This window comes from Rosa rugosa, chromosome 6, assembly GCF_958449725.1.
Source record: "Rosa rugosa chromosome 6, drRosRugo1.1, whole genome shotgun sequence".
Lineage (NCBI taxonomy): Eukaryota > Viridiplantae > Streptophyta > Magnoliopsida > Rosales > Rosaceae > Rosa > Rosa rugosa.
This window is the reverse complement of record NC_084825.1, coordinates 886,706-898,375: the sequence shown is the minus strand read 5'-3', so window position 1 is coordinate 898,375 and position 11,670 is coordinate 886,706. Positions and strand designations below refer to the sequence as shown.

The window sequence follows — 11,670 nt, the reverse complement described above, 5'->3', positions numbered from 1 at the left end:
GTTTGTATTTTCTGGGATTTGCGAATTGGTGTTTGTATTTGGATCTGGGTTTTTTTATTTTTCTGATGTGCAATATATATGGATTTTTCTGAGGATATGAAGGGGCAAAGGAGCTAGATAATCTGTGGAGATGGTTTGATTTTGCACTTCTTTATGGGCTTCTGTTTCTAGGAAGCTCAGAGAATTGTTAGAATTGGAGTTTAGCTGTTGTTTAGTTCATTAGAATTTGGTTTTGTTGTGTTGGTACTGTCCTTTTCTTTTGCTTGCTTCTTCAGTCGTAGGTTTGTAAGTTTAATGAATTTCTTATCCATTAATCTGTTCTTTTTGGGATCAATTAATCCCTGTATTCAAATTGGGTTCTTTTTGTTTCATTGATGGAAAATCTGATGCCAATATGGTTGCTTTTATCGTTTCATCAATCAATATGTTATTGATTGGTTGGTGTCCGGCCTTGCTTTCTGAGAATGGCTTTAATTACTTAGCTTTCTATATATTTATTCAGCTTGATTGTTTCATCAATCAATATGTTATTGATTGGTTGGTGTCCGGCCTTGCTTTCTAAGAATGGCTTTAATTACTTAGCTTTCTATATATTTATTCAACTTGATTGATTTGATGTAATTACTTAACTGTATATGCAATTTCTCTTGTATGTTATTGATTGTTTTCTTGATTGTGTTCAGACAAGTATGAATGATGAGACAATTAATACAATGGAAGAAAGAGGAGAAGCTGTGGCAGAAAGTGGACATGGAACGAGTAAAAGACTTCACGCTAGAGGTGTTCTAGTTAGGAAGCGAAAGAAAACTTCTCGTTGTTGGATATCATTTAAAGAATTGCCTGTGACTGAGGATCAAATAGAGCGTGCAGAATGCATAAAGTGTGGAGCTGTGTATACGTGTGATTCTATTACGGGAACAGGTAGCCTTTTACGTCATCATGATACTTGTTATAGTTCGAGTAATGTAGTGTCACCTCAGTCTTCTACACGTTCTTCAAAATTTCAGTATGAAAAGTTTTCTGAATTGTTAATCGAGGCCATTGTTCAGCATGACTTGCCATTTAGTTTTGTGGAGTACGAGGGAATCAGAGCTGTCTTTCAATATATTTCTCCTTCACTTAAGTTGCCTTGTAGAAATACCGTTAAAGCCCATGTTTTGAAGCTATTTGATAGTGAAAAGTTGAAACTTCAGAATCTGTTAAGTTCAGTTAAAGGGAGAATTTGTTTAACTTCTGATTTGTGGAGTTCTCAAGCAACTGATGGTTATTTAACACTCACAGCACATTTCATTGATTCAGAATGGAAATTGCATAAAAGGATACTTAGTTTTTGTCATATGCCTCCACCACATAATGGTATTGCCCTAGCTGAAAAGATCAATTCATTGATATGTGAGTGGGAGATTGATAAGAGATTGTTTTCAATTACATTGGATAATGCATCTGCTAATGATTCATTTGTTGAGAAATTGAGAACTCAATTGAACTTTAGAGGGCTTCTTTTGTTAAATGGAAAATTTTTCCATGTTCGATGTTGTGCTCACATCTTGAATTTAATAGTTCAAGATGGATTGAAATCAATTGATCATTCAGTTATAAAGGTACGTGATTGCATCAAGTACATTAAAGGTTCTATGGCAAGGAAGCAAAGATTTTTGGAGTGTATTGTACAAGTGGGAATGGGAGGTAGTAGAAGAGGCTTGAGACAAGATGTGCCCACTAGGTGGAACTCCACCTATCTTATGCTCGATAGTGCAATTTACTATCGTCGTGCATTGATTAACTTTGCATTAAGTGACATTGATTTTAAGTGTTGTCCATCTCCTGATGAATGGGACAAAATAGAGAAGATTTCTAAATTTCTTGGATATTTCTATGAGGTCACTCTCTTATTTTTTGGAACCAAGTATCCTACTACAAATTTGTTTTTTCCCAAGGTATTTGTTATCCAGCACAGCATTCAACAAGCCATGAGACACCAAGATGGCTTCATGAGATGAATGGGATTAGAGATGAATATGAAGTTTGAAAAATATTATCACAAGTACCGATTCAAATTAGATTTACTCAAAGTAGGATACTTCTGGAAGCATATGAAACATCTGTTGCAATTCCTGAATCTACATTCTGAAACATTGATATTATAATATCTAGAAAGTGAAAAAAAAATTTAAAAAAAAGAGTTTCAATGGGTAATGGGTTGAAAAAAAAAAAGAAAAGAGTAATTGATTAGAAAAGAATTTTAAAATAAAAAAAAATAAAATAAAAAAAATAAAAAAACCTTAGCGGGCTTAACGGGTTCCAACGGGTAACCCGCGAACCCAACGGGCTCAACCTGTTATAACCCGTTATCTTAACGGGTTATAACGGGTTAAACCCGTTAAGACCGCCAACCCGTTAAGCCCGCCCGTAACCCGCCCGTGACCGCCCAATTGTCAGGCCTAGATGTAATCATTGGCTATATTTATTAATAAAGTATCGTATTATTATTCAATGTCATGGACATGTTTTTAATTTCGAACTTTATTATTTTTCAGTATGTTTCCTGGAGAGTTGGAATGTCTTGTTGATAGTGGCACCACACATACTATATTGCGACATAGGCAACCATTTCTATGGATGACGCCTAGTCGATCTTCTGTGACTACGATGGCTGAACCATCACAATTGATTCATGGTCGAGGACCAGCTCAATTTATGTTGCCAAATGGCACAAGTATTAATGTCACCGAAGCTCTATATGCTCCTAGGGCTGGAAGAACCCTATTGAGTTTTAAAGAAATAAGAGCCAATAGTTTTCATGTGGAAACACATTGTGAGAATGGACAAGAGTTCTTTTGCATCACCTCTAATGACTACGGACATAAACGAGTATTAGAGAAACTTATGTGTCGCTCTAGTGGGTTGTATGCAACCACTATTCGAGTCGTTGAATCTAACCATGTCATGAGAGATGACTTATGGGATTCTGACACATACAGGCTTTGGCACGATCGTCTGGGACACCCAGGTCGTGATATGATGATCCGTATACTAAAGACTTCACACGGACATCCATTTTTCAAAACGAAAAGAAGTCAAAACCAAAATTTGGTCCAAGGTAGAGCCAAAACAGCCTACCCCCTGCCGCCCAACAGTGGCATTGACACCACTAATGCCTCCTTGGTTCCTTTTTCTACTTCTAAAGTCAATTGTGACTTCGTGGAACAACCAAATTCTTCCTTGGTTGCTTCCAAAGCCCATCATTCGTTTTGCAAAGCCTGCTCCTTAGCAAAGTTAGGATCTAAACCATCCTATGCAAAGGACACCAAAGAAAATATACCATTCTTACAAACAATCCAAGGTGATATTTGTGGACCTATCCAACCAACTTGCGGACCATTTAGATATTTTATGGTGTTGGTTGATGCATCGACACGCTGGTCACATGTCATGCTTTTGTCCACACGAAATGCTGCATTTGCTAAACTCCTAGCACAAATCATTAAGTTACGGGCTCACCACCCTGATCATCCCATTAAGTCAATTCATCTTGACAATGCTGGAGAGTTTACATCAAAAACTTTGGATGACTATTGCATGTCCATTGGGATTGAGGTTGAACACCCTGTTCCTCACGTTCACACCCAAAATGGTCTAGCAGAAGCTGCCATTAAAAGACTTCAAATGGTTGCTAGAGCATTGGTTATGCGCACCAATCTCCCTGTTTCTGCTTGGGGATATGCAATATTGCATGCAGCTGTGCTTATTCGTCTGAGGCCTACTGCCACTTAACCCTTTTCTGCGTCCCAGTTGTTTACTGGATATGAGCTTGACTTCTCACACTTACGCATATTTGGGTGTGCAGTTTATGTGCCAATTGCGCCGCCACAGCGCACCAAAATGGGTCCTCAAAGACGATTAGGCATTTATGTTGGATATGACTCTCCAACTATTATCCGCTACTTAGAACCCTTGACAGACGATTTATTTACCGCTAGATTTGCGGATTGTCACTATGATGAGACAGTCTTCCCGTCGTTAGGGAGAGATAAGAACAATAATGTTCAACAGGAACGACAGGAATTGTCATGGTCTGTCCCCACTTTGTCTCATCTTGATCCCCGAACCGTACAGTCCGGAATTAAAATGCGGAGAATTCTCGATCTTCATAACATAGCAGACTCTATGCCTGACGCATTTTCTGATATCGCTAAAGTTACAAGATCACATATACCTGCTGCAAACGTGCCTGCAAGGATTGATGTCCCTAAAAATCATGGACATGGCGCCACCCCAAGGGGTATTGGGCATGGCGCCGCCACCACTAATAGTGATGGTAATGTGGCTCAGGCCGGGCTCCCAGCAAGGAAACGTGGGAGGCCCAAAGGTTCGATGGATTCTCGCCCAAGAAAGAAAGCGAGTTTGGCACAAAGTGATCCATTAATCATCGACACAAATAACCCGTCTCATGAAGATATTCCGGATTATGGTTATGTCCAAGAGACATCATTGGGGGACGCTCCAATGGTAGAACCAATTCCAGGGAATAGGGAGATCTCCATGAATTACACTAGTGTACATGAGACTTTGAATCGAGATCCTATTATCCTTGATGATGTATTTGCTGCATATTCTATAGCTCAAGGAATTATAGAACACGATGATATCGAACCTCGCTCCGTTGAAGAATGTCAACGAAGAGCAGATTGGACTAAATGGAAAGATGCGATCCATGTTGAATTGGATTCACTAACAAAGAGACATGTATTTGGGCCTATAACGCTGACACCCCCAAATATAAAGCTTGTTGGCCATAAATGGGTCTTTGTTAGAAAGCGTAATGAGAAAAATGAGGTTGTTAGATACAAAACCCGCCTTGTGGCGCAAGGTTTCTCACAACACCCTGGAATCGACTACGAGGAGACATATTCTCCCGTAATGGACGTTATAACGTTCTGCTGCCTTGTCAGTTTGGTAGTTTCCGAAAAACTTGACATGCAGCTTATGGATGTGGTTACAGCATATCTCTATGGGGATCTAGATTCAGAGATATATATGAAGGTTCCAGATGGACTTCAATAACCCAAGTCAAGTGGCTCTAAACCACGGAGCGCGTTTTCAATAAGATTGAGACGCTTACTATATGGATTGAAACAATTCGGACGGATGTGGTATAACCGTCTAAGTGACTACTTGATTGGGAAGGGATATGTCAACAATGAAATATGCCCATGCGTGTTTATAAAAAGGACAAGTTCCGGATTTGCAATTGTAGCAGTGTATGTCGATGACATGAACCTAATTGGAACTCTAGATGAGTTAAAGAAAACTGCTAAATACTTAAAATCCGAATTTGAGATGAAAGATCTTGGGAAAACACGATTTTGTCTCGGACTAGAGCTCGAGCACCGTAGTGCTGGGATTATGATCCATCAGTCAGCATATACTCAAAAATTACTAAGGCGCTTTGACAAAGATAAAGCAAAGCCTGTGAGTACTCCCATGATCGGCCGTAGTCTTGAGCCCGGAAAAGATCCATTTCGTCCAAGGGATGAGGACGAAGACTTATTACAGGCTGAAGTGTCCTATCTAAGTGCAATAGGCGCATTATTGTACTTAGCTCAATGCACAAGACCGGATATCTCATTTGCAGTGAACTTGTTAGCTCGACACAGTTCTGCGCCAACACGCCGCCATTGGATTGGTGTAAAGACAATCTTTCGATACTTGAGAGGTACGATTGATATGGGCTTGTTTTATCCCTACAGAGAGAAAAGAAATAACGGAAGTGTGGGATCGGACTCCACAAGGCAAAACGCCACCTTCCGTGCTCCTCTTCCCCTCCATCAAAATGACAACGATGTCTTGATGGGTTTTGCTGATGCAGGGTATCTCTCTGACCCTCACAAAGGTCGCTCCCAAACGGGTTATGTCTTTACCATGGGAAGCACTGCGATATCTTGGAGGTCTATAAAGCAGACCCTTGTTGCTACTTCCTCAAATCATGCAGAGATTATTGCTCTACATGAAGCTGTGCGAGAATGCATATGGCTAAGGTCTATAGTTAAACATATTCGTGGAACTTGTGGTTTGAAGTCTACCACAGATGAGACTACATGCATTTATGAGGATAATGCAACTTGTATTGAACAAATGAAATTAGGTTTCATCAAGGGCGGCAACACCAAGCATATATCGCCTAAGTTCTTTTACAATCAGCAACAACAGGCACTTCTAAATATTGAAGTGAACCAAATCCGATCTGAGGATAATGTAGCGGACTTATTTACTCAGTCGTTACCAAAATCCACCTTCGAGAAACATGTGAAGAGCATCGGATTAATGAAGTTATCTGAACTCCCATGATTGTAGCAATCAGGGGGAGATATGGACATCAGGGGAGGTATGATGTCTACATGTTAGATCTCGAAGAGTGAAGGACGTGTTGTGCTCTTTTTGTCCTTCGACCAGGGTTATTTTTGTCCCACAGGGTTTTTGTTACCTGACAAGGTTTTTAACGAGGCAACAATCAAAGCGTCATCGCCAAGTTTGAGCGGCACAAGGAAGAGTGTTGAAGGATGTCAACATAATGTGTGCCTCTACAAACTAGGGTTTAGAGTTGTAATAGGAAAGTGTTCTATGTATTCAATTGTATTCGGATTCTATTACCTTTTGTGTACCTTGTAACTCCCTATTTAAAGGGCTCCTATTATCAATAATAAACACAATCACAATTCTCGTACAACAGAGACAGATTCCAGGCAATTGTTGTGCATGCAGAACGGCAGAATATGTCATTTCTATCATCATGTGAGCTAGGGAGACGGATCTATAAAGTATCACTTTAGATTATACTTATTTACTTACATGCATGTTCTATAATACACCGATGTAGTAGTACAATAAATTAACGAAACCAATATGGTATATAAATATATCCTAAAAGAATTCTTCCTAAAACGAATCAAAGAATTTAGGGGGCCGCCTTCTTCACCTGCTGCCTTTTCATCACAGAACCATAGACTATTGCCTTAAAAGGCAGACGACTTGTTGCTTTGCTTGAATGTGTCTCAAAGGAAGGAAGGTGGAAAAATAAGTGAGAAAACTCACAAAATGAGTGGAGTCCGCGATTGTTCTCAAGAAATGGCTATCCAAAGAACCATCACTGCCCTGAAGAATATTCCACTTTCCAAAGGCTCCAATTCAAGGATTTGCTTAGAGTTTCAATCTTAGTATGCAGCAGTCCATTGCTATACTGGAAACATTCAGCATTGACTCACAAGTGGGGATGAGCATGAGAATCACTGCACATACACTCCGGGATGGGATACTTTGTAACATCTCTTCCAACTTTACTAATCCGAATGTCTGGCTGCCCTAAGGAATCACTGTGCAACTCCTTTATGATCCTATTAAACTCTACTTCAGGGAGCGAAGAGTCCAGAAAATAAGGAAGCATATGCCTTTTGTCTGGTGTTATATACTTCTTGTGACCAGCATAGGCACGTTGTCCCTGAAAAAGAATACAAATCACTTTTGGTCAAGGAATGCCCCATCAATGTAGGTAATTAGTTTTGAATCCTACAATGCATATAAGCTGTTGCATCCTCTCTTCACACAAATAAATGTTTCAAGTTATTCCACTTAGGAAATGCAACAAGTAAATATAGTGTTTTCATGGTCTTAGTAACACTTCTCTCACAAACATGCATATCTAAACCCATAATTAATTAGTATACCTGGAGTGCATGGCCCATATTTCCTCCATGAGATGGCATGAAGACATCACTGTTCTCAGAAACTATGTAATCAATGGCAGCCATGACAGAAGCTCTTTTTGCAAAAGGTTCTAGCTCACCAGGCAATGCAAGATCTTCCTTATTGTAAAAATGGGAAAACTCCCGGGTTAATGGTAGCAAGGCTTCTCTTCCACCCAATGGCTCCCCTCCAGCCCAATATATTCTTGCATCTTTAGGAGCTCCTAGAGCTTTTAGCAACCTAAAACACAAAATTTTCCCTGTTAGACAACTGTGATGCATAGAAAAACATTATTGGCAAACTGCTCTCAAGTTTCTAAAAGCAGATGCCTATATATGACTAGAACTTTCTTACCTAGTCACTTCCACGGCGTTCAAGGGGCAGAGACCAGCAAGTTTTCTTTCATGGTAAGTCATGTTTGATCTTGCAGTTAGGAGCTCAGGCCGTTGTATCCTTTCGCTGTTTACTATCTCATCGTATTCATGACTCAGACCAGGAAGGCAACCAGTCCTCACCCATACATCCTTCTCCATTCTTAGATGAAGGGCAAGGTAGGGTCCCTTGCTACGCATCCTCTCCGCAAGCTTGTTACCAATTCCCAAAATTGGAGGAGCAAACCTCAATGCATGAAAAGCAACCTGAAATCAAGCAAAGGAGATGTTAGAATCAGCCATCTCAAGAACCTCATCTCATCTCAATAATTAGACATAGTGATCCGGGATTGCTATACAAAAATAAAGGTTTTGTGAATATGGTAGAAATCTAGTCAATAATTTTCAATCATACAACGGACAAAGAAGAAACACAGTGAGTCATGTAGGAAGAAATTAACTTGTTCAGTATAATACCTTGCAACGAAGCTTCTGAAGATCAGAAGGAAGATCCTTAGAAAGCCTTGAATCCAAGCCTCTAAGAAGCAAAACTCCTTCTCTTTTAATCTGTGGAGATAAAAAAAGAAAAGATGATGTTATAGATACAGGCCAAAGGAAAAATACTCTTAAAAACAAAAACAAAAAAGGAAAAAAGGAAATTATAATACTCTGGTTTTTTTTTTTTTTTCTAGTTTAAAGGCAGCACATACTGTTTATCTATCCAGAACATCCATCTTTAACTACTACAATTAGTTGGTAAGCTTTAGCTATTGACTTGAAATGGATGGCTCTTCATATTTGTACGATCACTGATCACCACATGCTTGAGCATAATTTTAACAAGTTATAACAATTTCCATCCCATTGCAGCAACACTAGTAAACCAAAAGGAAGACAACAGCAGTTGCTTGAAAGTTGATACTTTTTCAGGAGATCACACCCCACACAAACTCATTTGTGCGTCACTAGGCCCACAAATAAGTTCAACTCCACAATAACAAAATGTGTGGCAGTATCTACAGCAAACTAACAGCTGCCTAAGCATCTTTACTCTATTTCATAATTCCCTATTAAAATCTTCTGAAAAACAAGAGGAGGAGGATTGGTTCAAAGCAAACAAAGACAGTAATGATTCTCACCCGCTTGAGATAGCGTGACCGGATCCAACTAGGAGAAACATGAAGAGGAGTCCGTTTCTCCTCCACTGGCCTTGTCATTATATGTGTTGATGGCAGTGAAGAAACTATACGGACATCATTAGCAAGAACTTTCTTGAAGTGCTCCATATCAAATATATCAGAAAATTCACTGCATCCATCACAAATCAAGAAACACAGGAAACAACTTTCAGGTACAATATCAGCAATAGCCTAACCATATAGGAAGCTATTCAAAAAAACGAAGGAAAAACGAGTATGGAAGGAAAGAATATGATTCAATCAATTTGGGGATTAAAGTGATTGAACGGAGTTCATATAAGCTATAAATAGGAAATTCGTAAGTTGCACATGGATAATGACACATCGAGGGAAAACACAAACTGATTAAATGTGATCTGTTTGAGTAAGAAACATGATGTACCTTTCATCTCCCCAGATGACATTGACTTGCAAAATGGGAACGACCAAAGCTGCCCCAAGAATCCTAGCAATAACCACGGCATCAACAATCTGGTTCCTTTGCTGGTTTAGCCCTCCGGCAACCACAACCATCAGGTATTTAGTCCTGTCCTTCACTGTCACTACACTCGCCTTCTGATAGTCCCGGGTGAAATCCAAGCATGGCCTATACCCCAAACCATCTGGTTGCTTCCAGAAGTCACTTATTGCCTTGTCACTGTTTGGTTCTGATTTGGGCTCCTCCTCCTTCTCCTTTAGAATCAAGGGAAGCGAATGGCTGAAACTGTCAAAGACCTCAGCTTTCTGACCATTTTCGTTTGAGGCAATACTCATGTGTGATTTCAAATACCCATTTGAGGAGACCAAGGCGTGGAACTGGCTTGTGGCGCATGGGTAAGGAGAATAAGGGATCAGAGTGTTTAAATTAAATCCCAACTTGAGCATACCAAGAATTCCAAAGAGGAAGAGGAAGAAAACCCAGAAACTTGGGCTCCTGTACTTGGTCAGCAAGCTCAAGTACCTTGCTTTGCTCCTTGAACATGATTTCTTGGGTGAGGTAAGGAGGGATTGAAGAGAAGATGCAGACAAAGAATTGATTATCTGAGAAGGGACTGAAATGTAAGAGACCTTGTTCTTGTTGCTTTTTGACTTGGCCATTGGTGGACAGAGAGAGGCTCTGTTTCCTCTTCTTCTTCTTGTTTAGATGATTTTCTCTATTTATGAGCTTCCTTTTACTTTACTAGCAGCATTGAAGTATTGAGTATTGACCATTCAGAGAGAGTGGAATATAGAAAATGGGGCAATGGGTTAATAGGAAACAGGCGGCGGGAACATGAAACTCTGATAGGCTGTGTACGCGTTTACGTTTATTTATGAAAATTGAAAAGAAAGAGAGGAAAGCTAGCGCGGATTTGAACAAGTGGGTTAAGGAGGCTTCTGGCTTATTCTCTTATGCTTTGCTTATTTATATATCAAAGCTAATTAAGTTAAGCTAAGTGGGATGAAGATGGTGATAACTATATAATCCTGTTCTCCTCCTAACTTTTTTAGTTTATTTTTTTGCAAATGAAGGAATCTAGCAATTATATATGAGTTTAGTAAGTTGGTTCCTGATGATAAGCATGTATGACTAATAGTGGGTTGGTTCAAACTCCCTCCTCATACCAAAGCCAATGATTCACATAATAGAATGTCATGTCTGTGCATTGCATGGCAAAACCAATAGCTGCCAGCTAATTAATAACATTATTGATTAATGTGTGTTACAAATTCATGGTTTTTTTCTCTGACCAATGAATTAAGCCTTAATAACAGTATGGGGAACCTAATTACCGTGTTACAGGCGGCACAGTAGAAATTAATTAACTGCACATTGTAATAGGCCGAGGGTGGCGTAGTGGTTGGGTGATATAAACAGAGTTTTGAATTATTGATTTTTTTTTTTTTTTGAAAATTTTTTGAATTATTGATTGACTGGGTATGTCGTGCAACTTACATCTCGTCGTGTTCCAAGGGATTCCAGCTGTGATTGTGACTAAATAAACTGATCATACATACAAATTAGCTTTTTTTTTTTTCCTTTTTCTCTTTCCTTTTCTTCTGTGGTCACATCATAGAAATTAGCTAGCTAAATAATATTAGTGCCTCTTTCCTCCAATTGTTTGATGTTTAATTCATCACCCTCATGCCGAGAGTGTATATTTTTGAAGAATACAACATTGGTATAAGTTAAAAGAAAAAATTATTTATGATGTTAATTTATAATCACATTTTCTGATTATTAAATTATTTGATAGTTTAAAATGAGACTTACTGAATTAGCAGTATATAAATTTTTCATTCGAGAAAAAAAAAAAAATTATAGTAGTAGTATATATGTTTGCGAGGAAATTGGATTGGATTGACTAGAATTGAAAATAGGCATATATGTAGGAAACCAA

General features: G+C 39.0%; 1 protein-coding gene across 1 annotated transcript; it reads right to left on the bottom strand.

Moving 5' to 3' along the window:
* Window positions 1–6,808: 6,808 nt before the first annotated feature.
* Window positions 6,809–10,779, bottom strand: LOC133714714 (O-fucosyltransferase 20-like). The gene is made up of 6 exons (XM_062140930.1): window positions 9,693–10,779; window positions 9,251–9,419; window positions 8,589–8,678; window positions 8,095–8,378; window positions 7,722–7,980; window positions 6,809–7,495 (listed from the first exon to the last, which is right to left on the bottom strand). The coding sequence occupies exons 1-6, from the start codon at window positions 10,385–10,387 to the stop codon at window positions 7,259–7,261; spliced, it is 1,734 nt and encodes a 577-aa protein (XP_061996914.1). The 5' UTR covers window positions 10,388–10,779; the 3' UTR covers window positions 6,809–7,258.
* Window positions 10,780–11,670: the final 891 nt, after the last annotated feature.

What these genes read in the sequence shown, in the direction of transcription:
- LOC133714714 (XM_062140930.1), bottom strand. Translation starts at nt 10,387, where the DNA reads ATGGCCAAGTCAAAAAGCAACAAGAACAAGGTCTCTTACATTTCAGTC. An exon ending in TTCAGAAGCTTCGTTGCAAG is followed by an intron (nt 8,379 to 8,588) that starts GTATTATACTGA and finishes GCTTGATTTCAG; the next exon opens with GTTGCTTTTCATGCATTGAG. An exon ending in AACGCCGTGGAAGTGACTAG is followed by an intron (nt 7,981 to 8,094) that starts GTAAGAAAGTTC and finishes TTTGTGTTTTAG; the next exon opens with GTTGCTAAAAGCTCTAGGAG.